The sequence below is a fragment of the Ipomoea nil genome, unplaced genomic scaffold (assembly GCF_001879475.1).
Source record: "Ipomoea nil cultivar Tokyo-kokei standard unplaced genomic scaffold, Asagao_1.1 scaffold0302, whole genome shotgun sequence".
Lineage (NCBI taxonomy): Eukaryota > Viridiplantae > Streptophyta > Magnoliopsida > Solanales > Convolvulaceae > Ipomoea > Ipomoea nil.
In genome coordinates, this window is record NW_017616730.1 from 1,936,538 (window position 1) to 1,959,503 (window position 22,966).

The following is a 22,966-nucleotide window of genomic DNA, read 5'->3' on the forward strand; positions in this document are numbered from 1 at the left end:
TTTTAATATATTAAAAATGTACATTATGTTTACGAAAGAGTAAATACCTAAAATGGTCCCTCAACTATAGCTAAATTCACAAATTGGTCCTCGACTTTCAATTTTAACCAATTAAGTCCTTAACTTTGCAATTTTAACACGATTTGGTCCTTCGAACACTTCTGCATTAACGCCCACACCCGCGCCGTCATCAACGATCTCCAGAAGAACCTGCAGCTCTCATCGGAGCACATGGAGGCCTCCAGGATGACCCTGCACCGGTTTGAAAACACGTTGTCTTCTTCACTCTGGTACGAACTCAACTACATTGAATCCAAAGGGAGGATGAAGAAAGGCGACAGGATTTGGCAGATTGCTTTCGACAGTGGATCCAAATGTAACAGTGCGGTCTGAAAATACAACCGGAACCTTAAAAAATCGACGATGGACCATGAAATTACATATATATCCTCAAAAATCACAGTCAACAAACGGTCAAATAGACGAATGACCAAATCGTGTTAAAATTGCAAAGTTAAGGACTTAATTGGTTAAAATTAAAAGTCAATGACCAATTTGTGAATTTAGTTATAGTCGAGGGATCATTTTAAGTATTTACTCTTTATGAAATGTACATTATTTGTGTACTAAATGTACATTATATTGTATAATGTACATTCAATACACAAATAATGTACATTTAATATATTAAAATGTACTTTTTATTACGGGCCACACAGCACTGTATGGATCATGGTACATACAATAATTTGCCCTAATTTATTCTAGTTTAGAAGTAAAAATTACATTTATTTAAATTAAACAAATTTATTAAGGATATTTTTTTACCATTACTTACGTGACATATTCTTATTCATCAAGTAAGAAAAACGGTTCATAGTTTTTATTAACTTAATTCTTTATTAATAAAATCACGTAATCAACATTTTACTCAATAAAAATTACAAAGTACATAATCAATATGTACAGCGAAAATGATATATGTACAGTATAGGTAGTTGGGTACTTTCTGAAGTTCAGTATTTACAAGAACAGGGGTTGACAGTTGGCATTGTACTTGTTTTTATGATATGATATGATTGCTCCAACACATATAAAACAAAGGAGCAATAATAACATATTATTGGTTAGAGTTCTGATACATAGACTCTCAAATCATACTCTCTAAATTTTACTTTATGATGTGACAGATATTGATAAGTTGCTTTTTGGATATGGGTCCTAATATAAGTGTCTATGTGAGCATATATCTATTAATGTTTATCCAACTATCAGTTTAGGCTTTTAGTTGAGATGAAGCACATGCTTTAATTTGATATCAGAACCAGACCAAATGTTATGAGTTTGAAACTCAGCGCCACCCGCAAGCTTAAGCTTTTTAGTTGAGATGAAACACATGCTCCAATTATCTACATTAAGATTTTGTTTGTGAAAATAAAAGTTGAAAGTAGAAAATTAGAATACATATGTATTTTCCTATTGGCTATGCTCACCGCGTTGAAAGTCTCTCCAATTGCCCTCCTTGTCGGCATTTTTTTAGAATTTTTAAATTTTCTTTAAATGCCACCATTTCAAAGATTTCAAAATATGAAATTTTGGTGTCAGAATTGTGGGCCAGTTATGTACTTTTCCTATTATTATTATTATTATTATTATTATTATTATTATTATTATTATTATTATTATTATTATTATTATTGATAAAAGGGAATAATTGTGAAAAAATAATATTTATTAATGAAATAAGATATTTGTTTAAGTGATTTAGAAGTGACACTAATTTTGAATAGAGTTTTACTACATGTACTTATAATCTTTACTCTCTCACTTTTACTCCATAATATGACAACTAACAAGAGATGATCTTTACCTTGTATATAATAGAACCTATTTTTATAAATGCATATACTTTTCGGCTCACTTTACACTTCCAATAGTATATAGCCCCATACAATTTGCATTGATTGAATTGAATTTAATGTTAACAAAATGGATACATATACTTTTCTTTGATATTCTATATACAACAATGTTTTTCGCTTTAAATGTTCATCTCTTAACATTGTAATAAAATCATTTTTATTCACCGACTACTATAACTCCATCCAACGTTAAAAGAAATAATATACTCCTTTGAAAAGGGCGGTCAAGTGAGTTGAACATAATTATCGTATCTAAAAGTCAAGAATTCGATTAATGTCAACACACTCGCAATCAAATCATCACATAAGGTCTTTTTAGACATGAACCTAGTTTATTATAACTAATTGTGTACTATTTCCAAATAAATAAATAAATAAATAAATAATTGTAAATTGTTTACTTCTCTCCAAGGTGAGAAAAAACTTGAATTGTGCACATGGGAATTAAATGGCCGAAAAAGCAAGAACATAATTAATACTAAATGATTTACTGCTCTAATAATTCTAAGGAAAATATTTTTAATGTGGGGTATGTTTTGTTTGCATCACTCGTACGGACGACGAAAAGTCTTTTTGGACTTTATCTCTGAAAAAACTCTTTGAAAATTATTTTTTAGGATTTTATTTTTGTGCGTTTAGGTATTTAAGAAAAATAAAATTAATAAAAGTGTTTGTTATGGTCAAAGAAAAAATTATCACTTTAAGAATAAATGCCTTTAAGATTTTTATACGAATGATATCTTCCGGGTCAATACTTCAGACTCGACTCTCTCCCTCACTTTCTCTAGTTAGTATTATTATGTTTTTTTTTTTTAATATTACAATTATTATGGTTATTAATATCATTATAAAAGAGTTAATATTTTATAATAAATAACCTTGTGATAAAATTTTGTTTTTGTTTTTGTTTTTTTTTTTTTTTGGAAGAATGAATTAAATATAAAAAAGAATTAACTTTTAATCAAACACTAGAAAATGAAAATATTTTTTCTAAAAAAAAATTGAATCATTTTCTAAGAATATTTTTCAAACTTCCAAATCAACATTAAGATATTCATGTGATACATAGTCCTTTTTTATAGGAAAGGGGACCTAATCAATAATGTCGAGATTATAAATGTAGCACAAATTTGGAAGAAAGTAATGTTTCAATTTGAAAGGTTGTCTGTCAACGGACTAGACAGTCATTGGCGTCCAAATCTATACATCACCATGAGGTCTAGACATCGTCACAATGGACTAAACAGCCATGGGTGTCCAAATATAATGAAGGTGGCCACCTTCGTCAGATCGGACAACTGCACTGACTGGATGTCTGTCAACGAAAATAGTCACCGACTATCAAGTAGACGGTGAATAGTTATTTAAAAATAAAATAAAAACAAAAAAAATTAGAATAAAAAATAAAAGTATTATTAGCTAGGGGAATTCATTGGAACTGTTTTTAGTTAAGAAATTCAATTTTACAGTTTATTAGACTTACTAGTTTTTTACGCGCATTGCGCGATTGGGATAATGCCCAATGTTTTTTTTTTTTTTTTAAAAATAAGTACTTTAAAGTATATCAAGACAAGATTATATTGAAATTGTTCGTGCATAGATAATTGAATGTTAAATTTACGTATTTAAATAGGCAATTCTAAGATTACAAATGCAAGATAATATAGTCAAGATTGATTATAATTGACAATAAAATAATTGTATAGGTATGGTTGCAACCAAATACGGGACATAATGGAGAGCAAATAAAAATTAGGGCATAAAATATTAAATATACACTAATATTGAAGAGCTAATTGATGATTGCCAAACAAGGACATTGCAAGTAGTTTTCAACTTCAATTTGTTGTGTGATTTGAATACTCTTGTTGTCAATAAATCCCCCAAGTAGTTAATATGATTGACTTAATTATATTTTTTATTTTTTATTTTTTAAAACAATTATTATTATTATTATTATTATTATTATTATTATTATTATTATTATTATTATATGTATACCCTTAGCTCATTTTACATGTTAATCTAAACAACTAATTTTTTCAAATATATTTTTACAACCATTGATATAATTCGCTGGTCAAATTCGCTAATATAATCCGCTAACGCTAACCGCTAACTGTTGATTGTCAAACAAGGACATTGCAAGGTAGTTCTCACTTCAATTTGTTGTGTGATTTGAATACTCTCTTTGTCAACAAATCCCTCAAAGTAGTTAATATGATTGGCTTTATTAATTATATTTTTTTAATTTTTTCATGGTATTAATAAAATACTTGGTAAATAAATATATAACATTATTTTGTATCATAACTTTGATCTTTAATTAAAAAATAGTGCACAACAAAGATAAAAGACAATATAACTAATAAAATTATTTCTCTTAATTAATTTATTGATAATGAATAATTTTTTTTTTAAATAAAGCATTGTAGGGACAATGTAGCGAATATAATCAATTGACGAATTTGAATGTAAAGATTTTTTATATTGGAGAAAAATAAATACAATATAACTAATGAAATTATTTCTGTTATTTAATTTATAGATAATGAATAATTTTTTTTTGAGTTAATACTCAAAATCGTCCTCGACTATAGTGGTTTTTCTCGATTTCGTCCTAAACGACTTTGGTGACCTAATATCGTCCCAGACTTTTGTGTTTCGCTCAATTTAGTCCTCAATTTGTTATTCCGTCAAATTGGTGTTAAATTAAGGGACAATTCAGTAATGTCAATGTTGATCTCTCTTTACTTTCTACTTGTGAAATGTGAAATTTCTATTTCGTGTACGAATTACACCCAGAATTACTCCCGGACCTGCAAATCAAATTTTATATTCGCAGTTTTAGAAGTAATTCTGGTAGTAATTCGTAAAAAAAAAAAAAAAAAAAAAAAAAAAAAAAAAAAAAAAGGATTTCGCAGTTCACATGTCTATGAGTAAAGAGATGCCAATATTAAAATTACTGAATTGTCTATTTATTTAACACCAAATGGACAAAATAACAAATGAGGGACTAAATTGAGCAAAAACACAAAAGTCTGGGACTAAATTGAGCAAAACACAAAAGTTTGGGACGATATTAGGTCACCAAAGTCGTTTAGGACGAAATTGAGAAAAACCACTATAGTCGAGGACGATTTTGGGTATTAACTCAATTTTTTTTTTTTTGAATAAAGACATTGTAGACACATAATTCTAAATTAAAGAATGCATATGTATTATTTTTTTGTTGTAGCTACTAAATTATTACGGAGTATTTAATTTAATAAGAGTAAAATAGAGTACTAATTATATCAACTTTGATTGGGATGAAGTTTGAACCTAAGACCTTTCTTATTGAAATCAATGAGTAAGTTAACGATGAACTAACAGAAATTAACGGAAAAGTTAACGGAAAATCATATTCATTGAGGATAAATTAGGAAATCTTAAGGAAAAATTAAGATCTGATCAATCTGAGTCATTCATTTGATTAAAAAATTTAATCGCCATCCGGTTTCACAGTTTATTAGACTTATATGATGAATTTGACACTTTTTCCTAAATCTTTTTATTTTATGATTCTTATAAGATAATAATAGGAAAATTTTGTTATTTTACATTTAATAAAATGAATTGTACGTGATTCATCTTAGCACATTTCATTTTAAATTATTATTTAGCTATGAATCACTTAATTCCCTTGTGAATCAAACACTTGTATACGATTGTCTCACAAATCATTATCTGTGAAATGAGTCGGTCAGTTAAATGGTTAATAAGCAAATGTAATACTAAATCAGGAATATGTTTGTTTTTTTTTTTAAAGCAAAAACGGCTAGCATATATTAATCCAAAAAAAGTTGTAACAAAGTCAGGTGGGACAGAATCCCAGTACAATGAACTAGCCTGAGCAGAAGCTTGTGAAGCTAAAGTATAAGCAATCACATTTATCTAGGAACCAAAAATAAAGGATACAACATAAGCGAAGACATTAAACGTAAACGGTCGTCAATTACTATTCCATGAATATGTTTGTTACTATTCGCATGGGCAGCTCAACTGGTCATAGATGTGAAAGTTTGGAATAATGACCAATGATCAAGTCTCACCAGTGGGGTTCCTTGTGCGCAGTGAGCAAAGATCGAGTTGGGGTTATTCTTTTTTGGAAGAATGAATATGCTTTTACATTTTTCGTCAAAAGTATTACATTTTCTTATATAAATAATAAATATTTTATTCTTAATTTACTATTACATTTGCTTATCGGGTTGGGGTTCTTCTTTTTTGGAAGAATGAATATGCTTTTACATTTTTCGTCAAAAGTATTACATTTTTTTTTATATAAATAATAAATATTTTATTCTTAATTTACTATTACATTTGCTAGTATAAGTATTACATTTCATCTTAACTCGACCCGTTTTACAGACAAAGATCCGTGAGACGGTCTGACACAAGTTTTTTATAATGAAATTATGTTGACTGCTACTAAATGAGATTAATCTAGCTGGGTTGGATTTACCTTAAAAATGCACTTAGTCAAATAGTGTGATAGCCTTATCTATGATATCCTCACACACAACAAACATAGGTATACCTTTGATATACAAAAAAGTCGCAATTGTTACCCAAATGTATGTTTTATGGACCTGAAACTCATCTTGTGATTTTACCTAACAAAAGATCATAAAGAAACAAATAAGTCTAATAAATTTGTCAGCTCCGTCTTACCGAAAGTCCAAAGTAGTTGAAACTTTGTAACTATTTAAATAAGTATCCTAGAAATTTAGATTGGAGTTACTACCAACATAGGCATACCTAGAACTTGATAATCTAGGAGTAATCAAATCAAAGAAAACATAAAAGCAATTAGCTAGAACTAATAAGAATGTAGTTAGCTAGTTAAAGGGCATAATGTCAAATATCAATATATCATCAATAGCTGTGAAAGTGCAGGTGGATCAAGGCCGCCCATTTAATTCATATTACTCTGTATCACACCCCATATCAACCAATTAACAAAAAGGGCAACCCTCTTGCTGTGTGTATGTATAGGTCTGTGTGTGTATATGTGTATATATATACCACCATTGCTTTTGCTTCCCATATCACATTCACAACCCCGCAGAAAGCTACTTGCGTAACTTTCTCATCACATAAACTACAATAATGTCTGGTCGTCGAGTTGGTTTTAGTGTTCTCTTAGCCGTCGCCGTGGTTGCGGTGGCCGCATTCTTTGCGCCTCCTGCGGAGGCGGCGCGTGCCTTCTTCGTGTTCGGCGACTCGCTGGTCGACAATGGCAACAACAACTACCTCGCCACCTCCGCCCGGGCCGACTCCCCGCCCTACGGCGTTGACTACCCCACTCACCGCCCCACCGGCCGCTTCTCCAATGGCTACAACATCCCTGACTTTATCAGTAAGATTATATATATAATATATTGTTGTTTATGTTTTTTTTTTTTTTTTTTTGGAGTGAGTAATGAAAATCCGACCATTGTCACTGTTTTATAGTGTGCACTGAATAAACCTAATAACTCGTAAAATGGCACTACATAAGTAAATTACATTAGAAACCAGCAAAATCACACTAAAGAAGTAAACTGCACTAGGAAAACTCGTGTCACAAGAGTTAAGATGAGAAACATCTAAGAGCTGAGCAACCCCAACTAAGTTGATCTGATGGTTGACTTTGTAAGCACATTATTTAAGAATAACTCCGACAATGTTAGTTGGATAGTTGTTTGGTAAACAGTTGATCAAACAATTGTATTGGTAACCACCATGTTTCAAGTTTGACCCTCAGCTATGTGAATTTAAGTTGATTTAGTTCTTCCGATTCTTTGTTTGCTAGAATTACAAGAACTTGTTCTAAATTATATTTTTAAGTAGTGACAACAAGAACCTCCACTCTACTTTAAAGTGGGTTATAAATAATAAATGTTCCATTCTTATTATGGTTTTTGTGTGGTAATATAAATGTTGTTAAAATTTGTTTGGGCAGGCCAAGCTATTGGTTCGGAGTCAACGTTGCCTTACTTGGACCCGGAGCTTAACGGTAAAAAGTTGTTGGTCGGTGCAAATTTCGCCTCTGCTGGAATCGGGATTCTCAACGACACTGGCGTTCAGTTTGTAAGTACTGACATTCTAGTTCTAGAATTTATTATTTAAGGTTCTATCTCGTACTTTAATTTACTGTGCCTACTCCATGAATGAAGATGAAGTTCTTGTCAGAGTCCTTGCTTTATTATTTATTGTCATAAATTAAGCACCACGTACTCCAATGTGTTATGTGTTCTTCTAGTGAAACCGTCCAGTTAAAGGATCACAATAAAATAAATCAATTATTATATTTGAAAAGCGTTAAAACTTGTAATATTATTTTTACTAAGCTAACTATCCGACTAGTTTAGTTGAAATTGTCCCACAAATAAAGAGTTGAACTATGGGGACTCCCTAATGTGACAAGCATGAATATGACATTTTCATCTTGTGAGCCAAAAAAAAAATAAAATTGTTTACATCAAAGACTCAAGAGTATGAAGTAAAATTGAGAATACATATAAGTCATATTTGGTAACATAGTTAGCTTATCATCTTGTTTGACTACTATTAGTTGTTTGACTTGATTAAACAGCCAATATGAGCAATTCCTTAATCAGCTTTTTTAACAACTTATTGTTCTAAAACGCTAAAATTCAAAAAGGTGCTAAAAATAACTTTTTTGATCAATTTTAAAAATTAAAATATATCCTTAAAAGGTCATTTTGCACGTAACCGCTATCAACTAACAACTAATTTACCAAATATTTTTTTACAACTAGTTAATACTATCAGATAGTCAAACCCGCTAATCCAATCCGCTAACAGCTAATAGCTATTTGCCCAACACCCATAATATTTTTTACAAATTAATATGCACTAACACAAGGAATATACGGGTGACAAACCCTAACAAGTAGCAACATTTCCTCCTTGACAAAGACAGCTTTCTAACTTCTTAATGTATACTTAATAGACTGTCAGAACTAGTGGACCACTGGGGATGCCAATCACTTTTTTTTATTACTTTTGATTTATTTCTTCCATCAAAGTTAGGTAGTGATAGTGGTGAACATTACCTCCCATAAATTTTGGTTCAGGTACTGATGATTAATGATTGTTTTTGTATTGTACCTTAGATGTTTGATTAATGTCCTCTGAGGGGTTTGGTTAAACGTTTGATTCCCAGATAAACATTATAAGGATAAGCCAACAGTTGCAGAATTTCCAGCAGTACCAGCAGCGGGTGAGCGCCCTGATAGGCGAACAACAGACGCAGAATCTCGTGAACAAAGCCCTCGTCCTCATCACCCTTGGCGGTAACGATTTCGTCAACAACTACTTCCTGGTGCCCGTCAGTGCCAGAAGCCTCCAATACAACATCCCCGATTACGCCCGCTTCCTCATCTCCGAATACCGCAAGATCTTGACGGTAATCAAACAAACATTTAGTTTGAATCGATCGAGTTTACGTTTTTTATTGGCTCGAGTTTTGATTAGGATTTATTCAATGTATAGTCTTGAATAGTGACTGAGAATTTTTCTGATCATTCTGGAATTTTAACAAATATGAGATGGTGTGAGAGAAGATTTACGTACCGTTATTGTATATCAGAGGCTGTATGAGATGGGAGCTCGAAGAGTGTTGGTGACAGGGACGGGGCCGTTAGGGTGCGTTCCGTCTGAGTTAGCTCAACGGGGAAGAAACGGGCAATGTGCGCCGGAGCTGCAACGCGCCTCCGGAATATTCAATCCGCTTCTCATCCAAATGATTCAGGATCTCAACCAGGAGCTGGGCTCCACCGTCTTCGTCGCCGTCAATGCGCAGCAAATGCATAACGATTTCATCAACAATCCGCAGGCATACGGTAACCGCACTGTACTCCGGGCTTTTTAAAACATTTTTACAAACACCTTGTGTGCATGATTCAATTCGCTCGCTATCCATAACTAACGGCTGGTTTGTGATGAACTGAACTGAAACAGGGTTTGTCACGTCGAAGGTGGCGTGTTGCGGACAAGGACCGTACAACGGGATCGGACTTTGCACACCAATGTCTAACATTTGCTCAAACAGAGATGAATATGCGTTTTGGGATGCCTTCCATCCATCTCAGAGGGCGAATAGCATCATCGTCCGCTCCATTTTGACCGGAACTGATAAGTACATGGTGCCGATGAACTTGAGCACCATTATCGCCATGGATTCCGACGACTAACCGCCTGTATGTGCATGCATTCCCGGCCGGTCTCCTTACAAGTGCACATTAATTATATTGGGCCGTAGAGCTATATATTATTAATAAATCATTACTATTAATCTATTATTCCCAGATTTCTGTTGCTTCAATTGCTATATAGATTTATATATCGTTTTCTGTCTGCAGTAGTACTGTATGCGTGTATGGTTCTCACCGCCTCCGATTAAAAACATTTGAGTACATTTTATATTTTGTAATCATTATTATTATTAATTACCATGTCAAGTGTACAATCAACTCGAATAGGGTTGTGTCATGCAATATTATTACTCTTATATTTCTAAAATTTTCTCCGAATAGGCCATGCAATATTACTCTTATATTTCTAAAATTTTCTCTTTTTTTTTTTTTAATATGGTGTAAAATAATGATGAATTATGCTTGAGAGGGGCAACTAAGGGTCAGTGAAACATAATTTTTATGTTGAACTAATTGCAGATAGATCAGATCTTTATAATGAGTACACACTTTCAAGTGGCAACAATGAGTTTCTCCGGTCACTCAAAATAATAATGACTATAACCCAATAGCTTGGACTGTTTGATATATATAGTAAGAGTCCCATTTTACATAGGGGATCCAAAATGAATTCAAATTAGTTTTATAAAGATACAAAAATAAAAAAAAACTTTTCGGAATGGCTCAGTTGGTTTAAGTGATTATTTTAAAATTTTGGTCTAACATCTCACGATTTATCTTTTCTAATGATTCTAAAATTTTAAAATTAGTCTAGCCTAAATTTACATAAGAAAAAATTGCCAACTACTACCGTTTTTCCAATTAACTTTCGGTTGCGACGCGACGGGGGCAATAAGTGGCAGGGACCAGATTGGTCGCTTTCGAGCTTTACACAATTCCGCCAGTGAAAATACAGATACGCTGACGAGGAAGCAGCTGGGGCGGTTTGAGGCTCAATTTCTCATTATTATTGGTGGGACAAAGTGCATGAATAATGCCTGGCTCAAGGTCTTCCATCGAACTACTTTCTTTTGCACCGTACATTAATGCCATTTATTGATATATATGTGCATGTGTGGTCGCAACCCTTTTTCTTTAATACAATGACAACGACACAACCTTATGAATACCGGTATATAGTGCTGCAATTTGGCTGTAATCATGAATTAATAAAAGGCGTGGACCAACTAATCAAATACGCATTCACGAATTTTTACTTAAAAAGCATCCCTAGTAGGGAGATTTTCATTGATTATGCAGAGCTAATGTTTATGTGGATGAGAGAAGGAGATGTTAGAGAAGAAAATGGGTTATGTTGTTGTAGGAGATTATTCATTTTTGCAGGAAAAGTAAGACCCACCAAAAAAGCAAAGAAGTTCATCGGTGCACGTGAGGCACACTAGGCGTGCCTAGCCGGACGCGTTAATATATATATATATATATATATATATATATATATATATATATATATATATATATATATATATATATAATTAGGTTCAAATGCGGTTGGTGCACCCAGGTGCGGTTAAATCTGAGCTATTGATCTTGCTTAAATCAAACGTTTAGGATTACCAAAAAAAAAAAAACTACAACAATTTAGTTATTTTTGCATCTAGGTCAAATTTAATGTGCGTGAGTTGTGTGCTTAATGTGAGTCACTAGTACAAAAAACACTTTCTGAGTCACCTGTAAATCACTTTCTGAGTCACCTGTACAGGTGAGTCGGAATCCAGAGCCTCTGAAAGTGTTTAGCTTTCCGAGGCACCCGTATAGGTGTCGCGGAAAGCTAAATAAGCATTTTTTATTTTTTTTAATAGAGACTTTCCGAGGCACCTGTTGCGTCACAGGTGCCTCGAAAAACCATTTAATATTTTATTATAAAATACTATCCGAGACACCTGCTCCGTTGCAGGTGTCTCGGAAAGCCATTTAATATTTTATTATAAAATACTATCTGAGACACCTGCTCCGTTGCAGGTGTCTCGGGAAGTCTTCAATTTTTTTTAAAAATTATATATATATATATATATATATATATATATATATATATATATATATATATATATATATATATATATATATATATATATGCAACTAATTTTTTAAAAACAATAAATAAACTCCCACTTTTACAACAAATACATAGAAATTATTCATAGCCAATGTTTTACAAAGAAGAGAGAGCCCCCATCTTGCTATCACTAGTCTCCTGCATTTTCCATCTTTCCTTATACTAGCAGCAATTAAAGAAGAGAGAGCACTCATCTTGCTATCACTAGTCTCCTGCATTTTCCATCTTTCCTTATACTAGCAGCAATTATCTATCAAAGAAATAAATCAAACTTAAATATTAGAATGCATCTCTTTACACAGCTTGCTTATTATCTCATAACAACAACAACTACTACAACAAAAAATCTAAGACACTAACTTCAGCATACCTGCAAACACTTATTGTAGATCAAGATTCATCAATCATTCCATTGCTTATGAATGATTGCTAGCAGCCATTTCACAAATAACTTCAATTTGATACTGAAAATGTGACAGCACTAATATATTGTGGGTGGAAAAAAGTCAATATATGTTACCCAATGGGTACAATATTCACATAAATTGTAATATATTTGGACTTGTAAATTGTAATATTTTACTACGAGAATGATGTTCAATTTCTCTCACTCCGATCCGTCATTCCTTTTTTGGTAGATGTTTTTTGTTTTTTTGTTTTTTTTTTGGTCCCCTCCCTCTATATGATTAAAAGAACACAACGACGAAAATATAAGGGGTCGTTTACTAACTTGGAAAAATGGAGAATTTTCCAAAAAATGGAGAAATTAAGAAGTGAAAAAAATAAAAATTTGAGAAGTTGTTTACCAAATATCTTTTTCCAAATGTTTACTTTATCTCCAATCTCCAACTTTCTTAAGGAATTTGGAGAATACCAAAACTAACTTCTTCAAATGGAAAATTGGAAACACACGTGTGAATAGTATTTCTCGACATTGATGTCCCGTGTTTGATTCTGACTAGTTCGCCTTTACTCCATGTTTTCATCCTTCTTCCTCTCACTGTGCATTCGCTTCTTCTTCATATATTAGGGAAAATGACACTTTTTCACCTGAGTTATATACTTATAACACTTTTCCCCCTGAATTATTTAAGTGGCTCTTTCCCCCCCCCCCCCCCCCCCCCCCTAAAATGTTAAATGGACATATTTACCCTTAAAATAAATATTTCATTTATTTTTCTTCTCCAACAAATTATTACTATAATTTGGTTCAAACCAAACAGATACTATAGCAACCAAACTAAAATATTCAAATTACAATTTAGAATCAAATTACAATTTAGAATCAATTCGCGATATTTAGAGTTTATTAAAATCGCAAATCGAAATGGCCGGTTCATGTTCCGAACTGAAAAAATAAAATAATTTATTGTTGAATTTAGACTATTTTAAAATAAAAAATAAAATAAAAACGGTTCAAAATCGCGAACCGGATCCGGAACCGCCGGTTCACGGTTCATGATCCAGTTTTTTTTGGTTCATAAATTTAATAAATTGAAATCTAAATATTGGATTCTAGATCTAAATCATAACCGAAAACTTTTAATTCGATTGCTATAGTGTCTGGTTCAATTCAAACCGAACCGTGATCATTGCTACATATACACAATAATTTGTTGGAGAAGTAAAATAAATAAAATGTTTACTTTAAAGGTAGAAATGTCAATTTAATATATCAGGGGGGAAAAATCACCACTTTTAAAATAATTGAGGGGGCTAATGTGCTTACATAAATAATTGAGGGGGAAAAAGTGCTATAAGTATATAACTTAGGGGGAAAAAGTGCCATTTTCCCTCATATATTATTATTAAATTCTTATTACTATTATTATTATTATTAAATTATTATTATTATTAAATTATTATTATTATTACTATTATTATTATTATTATTATTATTATTATTATTATTTTCACTAGTATTATACTACTACTACTACTACTACTATTATTATTATTATTATTATTATTATTATTATTATTATTATTATTATTATTAATGTTATTGTTATTGATATTGTTATTGTTATTGTTGTTATTATTATTATTGCTATTTTATTATTATTATTATTATTGTTGTTGTTGTTGTTGTTATTGTTGTTGTTGATTTTATTATTGTTTTTTTTATAAATTGGAGGAATGGAGAAATAGAAAACATAGGAATGGAGAAATGAAAAATTGGAAGAATGGAGAAAGAAAACTGGAGAAATTGAAAAATTAAAAACTGGAAATAATGGAAAAACAGAGAGATGAAGTAAACGACCCCTAAATAATGCATAAAGTATGTAGATCTAGTTGCAGTATTGTTAAGGTGAAATTTAATGTATTTTACATGATTGAACATGGATATTGTTGCCAACACATGGTAACATTAACACCAATAATGATAAGAACCAAACTAAAATCTAAGAGGAAAGTCTATTATAAAATTAAAAATACTAATCTATTATGTGGAAGGACGAAGGATCTTTCGAATTTAAGTATCATTTTATATATATATATATATATATATATATATATATATATATATATATATACGAAACTAAGCTAATGTTACATTATATTGGTTTGAATTAGTATTGATGAGTATTACATCATTAAATTTCTCGGGACACAAAATATGACCTTATGTATTTGTTTGTGTCTTATAGTTTTTTTTTATTTTTTAATTTTTTTTATCAAAATTCATTTTTAATCCGCGTGTGTGATGAAAGTATTATATTAATAGCAAAGGTTCCTATATTTTTTATTTTTTGAAAGTTACTGGCTCTATTACATTGTAGTATCTGTTCATATACTTTCTCAACCTACTGAAACACAAAGAACCAATAACGCCTCCACTAAGGCTTGAACTCATAATCTTCCAAATGGAAGTCTAACCCGGATACCATTAGACCACATAGTCCTAGTAAAGGTTCCTATATTTAATTAAGCCAATAATATACAATAATATCAAACTCATGACTAAATAATACAAAAAAGAATGTATTTACTAACACTAAACTATACATCTATGGTTATGGACCACTAATCTCTGTATTAGTATAACAAATTTGAACAAAACCAACATAACTATCAACAACAAGAAGTAAAATTGTCCTAGAGTAGGTGATCGAGTAGATGAAACATTATTTTCGTACGAGAATATCACGAATTTAATTTTTAAAAATAAATTATTATCATAAATACTCAATAAACATAATTTATTTTTGTACTTCAAAGTTCAAACACAATATAAAGTCATTGGTGCCCCCATAATATCTGGCAAGCTATCCATAAAACTGCAGTGTAACGTACAATTGTACACTACAATAAGTACACTTATTCTTTCATTGAAGCACATGTGTTGAGGGCATGGTGATCTAATTTTTACGCCACTTATTACTATTATGATATATGAAATGGACAAGGATTGAAGTGATTATTCAATTAATTATTACTCTTATGATATGAAATGGACAAGGATTGAAGTGATTATTTAATTAATCTATATATATATAAAAGTAAAATCCTCCTAGCCAAGTTTTCCCCCCAAAACTTAGGGTCATTTAAGTAATATCAATATATTAATTAATTATGGAAAGAATATTATGGTAATATAAACTAATTAATTATGAAATATTCCTATAATATTGATTATGAAATGTTCTTCACCAACGTTCGTTGGTCACTAATTAATTATACCTATCATATTGCATAGTGCATATATTATATATAACTATGCATATATTATTATATATAAAATTACGATTATAAATATTGACTAATTAATTATAAAAAGAATATTATGGTAATATAAACTAATTAATTATGAATTATTTCTTTTAATTAACTTGCATTGTAAATTAATGTGCATACTGCATATAGTGCATATATTATGGAATATTCCTTTTAACACAACGCCAAAGTAAAATAAATAACAAAAATTATGCATAATGCATATATAAATTATACAGAATTTATATAAAACTAATCAACTGCTAATTTATATATATTTATATCTATATTCTATATATAATTAAAAGTAAAATCCTTTTAACCAAATTTCTCCCTCCTCCAAAATTTAGGGGCATTTCTGTAATATCCGTGTATATATAATTAGTCTATATATAATTCATACTATTCCGTGTGAATATAACAAACATTATGGTAATATAAACTAATTAATTATGAAAAATATATATATTAGTGTAGTCCTTTTAATTAATTGTATGGAATATTCCGTCAGAATAACAAACATTATGGTAATATAATTATGGAAATTATATATTATTGTAGTCCTTTTAATTGTTGATGGTAATAGAAAATACTAGAACAATATAGACTAGAAGAATATTCCATACAATTGGCCTCTAACATTCCTTTTTAAATGTAGGAAAATATAGAAAATATTTAATTATGGTTAGATTAATATTCTACCTCACTGTGATAATAGCATAATATTATTATGGTTAGAAATCAATCTATTTATTCAGAGGGCTTAGATGCCTGAATGGATGTGTTGCGGTCGCCAAAATCACGGACAATGTAAGGGAGCAGTGCCATGGCGGAGAAAGCGTACGCGGAGGAGGCGAGCCAATAGGCAGAGCGAAGTTTTGGCATTTCCGGCGGAGTCAACACTGCGGAAGCAATCTTGACGTTGTCGGTGCGGAAGGTTTTGGGTTTTTTTTTTTTTTAATTTTTTTTTTCTGCAAATCTAAAGTTGGCATTGCTTTGGATCAAATTAGTAGTTATTTTTATGGCGTTAGTGGAAGAAGATTCAGTGATAGATGACTGCAGCAGTTCACGCCAGAGGGCAGTGGTTGAAGTTTGTAGGGATGACAACTCAATGAGAGTGCGGATCATAAATATATGTGTATTAGTTTTTTTTTTTCATGTTTATATTCACTACCATTTTTAAGATTCATATTTATATTTATATTCATATTAATACTGTATTTTCTTTCCTGCATAATTATAGGCTTAGTTTGTTGATGTATTAATAACACTGTTCAATCTCTAAGGATTATTCCTTTGTTGTGTAGTACCATAGAGAATTACTACGCTATTTGATCCATTTTGAAGGCGAAAAAAGGTATTTATCTTTTATCCTAGAATCTAATTTTATGTTGTTTTTTAACTTTATTTTTTGTTTGGATGTTTGTCTCTATCTCTTTTGTCAACCTTGAAGGGTTTCAACCATGACCGCCAATCATTGTAGATGTAAACTTGCAGGATGAATTTTTTCAAATTTAGAGGTGATAGTAATTCATTGGACAACTTTGATTGTATTACAGAATCTTGACTTGGTGGATACAAAAATCAATAATGCAAAATGAAGAATCTGGATGTTTTTAATTATTTTTTTTATTTTAATACTTTCTATTAAAAGTTTATTATTTTAGTTAATTACACATTTTAAATATCAAATCGAAATAGGGTAGTTACTCATTTTAAATATTGTAGTTAATTGAATTTAAATCTCCTCTACAATATACCTAAATTGAATATATTTCATATGTATACGATTTAAATTTGTTTTGCATTGGTAGTTAATTACTATACAATCATGTAAATGAAAATCAAAAGTTTCATATTTAGTTCTTATTAATATACATGCAATTGCATATATTGAAAAAGTAGTATATAAATTTAATAAAGTATATTGTATTGGTAGTTTTATTAAAAAAAATGTAATATTTCACAACTATTTCAGGTAAACACTATAGCAAGTTGTTTGTATATTATATTTATTAATTACTTTATTTTTATTTTGTGAAAATATTTCATGAATAAAAATTGAATTGTAGATGCATCATATCCAATTCTTTATCATAATATTCTTTTTAATTTTATTGTGATGAAGATTGTATTTATGAGTTTAGACATGGGATGAATTAACAACTATCATATTCTTTTTAATTTTATTGTGATGAAGATTATACAGATGAGTCATGAGTTTAGACATTGGACAAATTAACATGGATGTTAGTAAAGGATGTGGCAACACCTAACTTGCGCAATTAATATATACATACATTAATTAGTCTTGGTGTAATCGGAATTACTGATAAATGAGAATATATATTTTCTTTTGTAGTTTAACTACTAATGTAGTTTACTAAGATGTTTGTAATAATTTTTTATTTTAATACGGTGTATTACAAGTTTATTATTTTAGCTAATTATTCATTTTAAATATCAAATCTTATTTAATTGATAGTATGTTTTTGAAAATCAATAAAATAATAGTATGTGTTTTTTCAATTGTAATATCTCAATGTTTCCTATATAGTTATTACATAACAAAGCTTTAAAATGCATAAAGGTTACATATCGTATTTACACATGAAACTTATTTACACTAATAGTTGATAGTATTATAAAATCACTTCAACATAGAAATATTAAAAAAATTGTTATTAATAATTAACTAATTAATATGTATTAAAAAGAATCATTGACTGAGAATAAAAATGGTATAAAAAGTAGATCAAATTTAAAAGTAAATGATAATTAATACTTGATTAAAAATGACACAGAATATATTACTGGAAATAATATATATATATATATATATATATATATATATATATATATATATATATATATATATATATATAAGTTATTAATAATTAACTAATTAATATGTATTAAAAAAATCATTGATTGAGAATAAAAATGGCATGCAAATTATACCAATTGAAAAAGGAAACGATAATTAATATTTGATTAAAAATGACATTGAATATATAAATTCTGAATATATATCGGTAATTATATTAATAATTATAATATAAATTAATTGATATGTAATAAAAAAATATTTGACTGAGAATAAAAATGACATGAAAATTAGACCAATTGAAAAATGAAATGATTATTAATACTTGATTAAATATTAAAAATGATCTCAAATTGACTCAAATGAAAAAGAAAATGGTCAGACCGTCCAAACAATAATATAACTAAACTGGAAAAAGAATTTGTTAATTGGGAAAATACTTGACTGAGATTGAAGATAGCACGAAATGTATAAATTGTGGTATAATATTTTAAGAAAAAAGGATCCTCATATTAACCATGTCAAAAAGGAAATGGATTAACTATAGTATATGTAAATTCGAAAAACTATATGTTATTAAAAACTTATTGGAAATATTAAAAAATTATTATTATTAATTAACTAATTAATAGTATTAAAAAAATTATTGTCTGAGAATAAAAAATGACATGCATATTAGGCCAATTGAAAAAAAAATGATAATTAATACTTGATTAAAAATGACATGGAACCCTTCTAAATATATAACGACAATTATATTAATAATTATAGTATAAATTAATTGATATGTATTAAAAAAAATATTTGATTGAGAATACAAATGACATGAAAATTAGGCTAATTAAAAAAGAAAATGATTATTAATACTTTCTCAACCTAATGAAGCACACAGAGTCAACAACGCATCCACTAAGAAAATTAGCCTAATTGTGTGCTACATTAGGCTAATAAGAATATTAATTAATTCGAAAAAAAAGTAATAAAGAGATAAAAGGTAAAATAAAAAATAAAAAATCATCAATTTCACTGTATAGATCTATATAGTGAAATTGATGATTTTTTTTACCTTTTATCTTCAAATCGAGCAAAATCAAATTTCAAATCGAAGCAGGTCAAGACGCGAACTTTAATTTAAAAAAATTAAACATATACATTTTTTTTTTGAAAGCAACATATACATTTAGAAATGGTAAATGATTATTAATAATTGACTCTGTGTGCTTCAGGTGTGGCGGGGTCTTCCCGTGCAGGGGTGTGGCATAGTTTCAGAATACACCAACAGTGTTAACAAAAGGCACCAACAGTGTAAGGGAAACACACAATAATGAAATAAAAAAATACACTATATAACTCACAATCCCTAATGGTGTATTTTCAAATACTGTATGGTGCTTTTACTCACACCTAATGGTGTGTTTTTTGGTGATGCGAACCTAATTTCTGTGTGTTTTGTGGTGCATTTCCTAACATTGATGTTGTATATTTTCGTTACTATTTGTGAAGCTGCACTGCCGCACGGGAAGACCCCGCCGCACCTGAACTCGACTACACACACACACGTAGAGTTAGTATTTTAATTTTTAAAACTATGACTTATATTTTAAATTTTTTATTATTAAAATTTTGAATTATTTAACATTTTGACTAGGAATTGACGGAGAATGGAGAATCCCCGTCCCCACCTAATTCTTCGCGGAGACGAATATTTTCAATTCCCCACCGGGAACGGGGGCGGGATGGGAAGGGGAACGGGGTCGCAGGGACGGGGATGAGGAGTATACTCCCCGCCCGCCTCGCCCCGTTGCCATCCCAAAATATGTACTTAAAATGGAAAATGGTTACCAAATTCTAAGAATAAGTAACCATAATAATTGTGAGAATAATGGAAACAAATTTTGCGTAATAAATGGGAAAACTCTTTTGAAATTTTGCGTAATTTTATAAGAAAATAATAATTTATTAATTATTATTTACACCAATCTATACTATAAATAAACAACAAATTATCCTCTTCAAATTTTCCGCCTAAACTAATAAAGAATATTAATTAATTCGTAAAAAAATTAATAAAGCTTAATCGGTAACAAAATTTTATATGGAAATTAACTAATATATCTAATGAATTGTTACCCCAAATTAAAGTCAATATGTACTTGAAAATGAAAAATAGTTAACAAATTATGTGAATAATTAAACCATTGTAATTGTGAGAAGTATAGAATGCTAGAAGAGTCGCACCTAGAAGGACAAGCGATCATCTCACCGACTTTAGATGGTGTTGATCAAATTAATCAGTATATGTGTGACATGAACACTGCAAAAGGTCGAATGTATTTAAACTGTGACTCTTTGTGTAAGGCAGAATCATATAGATGGTGATAATCTCTCACAAGTACACACTCCTGAATTTTTAAATAGATTGAGATTGTCTGGACTTCCTAATCATTCATTGGCAATAAAGGTTGGTGCACCTATTATGTTACTGCGAAACATAGACCACTCTCTTGGTCTTTACAACGGTACACGCCTCATCGTTGCAAGATTGGCGGATCATATTGTCGAAGCAAGAATAGTTAATGGAACGCAACAAGGAAACAAAGTTCTTATACAACGAATGTCTCTCACCCCTTCTGATACGAGATTGCCGTTCAAGTTCCAGCGTAAACAATTCCCGTTGATGCTAGCATATGCAATGACTATCAACAAAAGTCAGGGTCAAACACTAACTCACGTTGGCTTATTGTTGAAAAAATCAGTCTTTAATCATGGTCAATTGTACGTGGCTTTTTCCCGAGTCACTCATCCTTATGGCCTAAAGGTTTTAGCTCTAGACGATGATGGACAAACTTCTATTACTACTACGTACTAATGTCGTCTACAAAGAGGTTTTCAACAATGTCTAATTCAAAACAGTTATATTATGTATTCTTCTTGCAAAAATATAACAAAATTGTTACATATTACGTATATATTCCGTTACAAAAATTTCTATAGCTAAATTACTACACATAAAGATAATGAGACCAATTAATTCAATTTTGAAACATTCATACAAACCTTAATTTAACGTTAAAATTTACACTATCGAATATGAAGCAAATTACAATTCATATATTATAACGAATACATTCCGTGCATCGCACTATATAATATTTGATGTTCTAATTTAAATAATTATATATCGATCCAAATATTCTTAATATATTACAACAAATCTATTTCGTGCATCGCACGGGCGCAAATACTAGTCATTTATAAAACCTTCAACCAAATTTGGAGAGCCAACATCCCTCATATTTTGACAAACTGACAACTCTTACTTTGAATAGTTTTTACTTTAAACTCTTATCGGCTCTCTTTGGACATAATCAATAGCATTTGAATAGCTTTTTACCACTATTGGCATTTCAATACGAACACTAATGATAGCCATTCAAACTAATACCTTAACCCATAACAATAACTAACATATGAAATTTTAACCCTAATTCAAGTACCATTCTTTATTTTAAAAGAATTGATATGAAATTCGATAGAAATGAAAGACATCCAATTCTATGATGAAATGGTGACCAATAAGATGAATCAAACTATTCGATTCCCATCTTATTTGTAATAATTTTATTATTGCAATAGTTTTATTACAAGTAAAATGTCAGTGCTGTTCATATTCGTTGAATAATTTTTCATTAAATTCTTGAATAGGTATTGCTCTCGAATATAAACCAATTTAATTTGTTATAATTATTTGTCCATGAGCATATGGAATATGCAAGGGTGGTAGGTTCTTCAAATGCTCTTTTAGCCATTCTATAACTTGTACCAATAGTATCTTCTACCCCGTCTAACTAGGTGAGTTGTGTAACATTTGAAGTGTTTGTGATTAAAAAAAATTAATAATAATATTTTTTTTTAAATACCATTCATATTTTATCGTGAGTTATATATTGCGTCATGATTGAAGAAAACATAACAATTGGTGTAGAGTTGTTAAAAGTGCAAATAAGGTTACACGTTCGATTTTTCACCGGAGTATTCTATTGACTTCAAAGCAACATAAGTTAGTTTACCTTATTGTGATACTTTATCAACTAGGGTTACAAGACGAGATTTATTCAATTCACAATGCACAATCTCAAAATAGTGGCTGAAGATTTAAGTTGTCAATTATTGAGGCATA

The 22,966-nt window shown here is 30.0% G+C and overlaps 1 protein-coding gene across 1 annotated transcript; it reads left to right on the forward strand.

Annotated features, from left to right (window-relative positions):
* The first annotated feature begins 6,995 nt into the window (after positions 1–6,995).
* LOC109158155 (GDSL esterase/lipase At5g33370-like) lies at positions 6,996–10,494 on the forward strand. The gene is made up of 5 exons (XM_019306001.1): positions 6,996–7,326; positions 7,912–8,039; positions 9,139–9,381; positions 9,565–9,817; positions 9,936–10,494. The coding sequence occupies exons 1-5, from the start codon at positions 7,077–7,079 to the stop codon at positions 10,166–10,168; spliced, it is 1,107 nt and encodes a 368-aa protein (XP_019161546.1). The 5' UTR covers positions 6,996–7,076; the 3' UTR covers positions 10,169–10,494.
* The last annotated feature ends 12,472 nt before the right edge of the window (positions 10,495–22,966 follow it).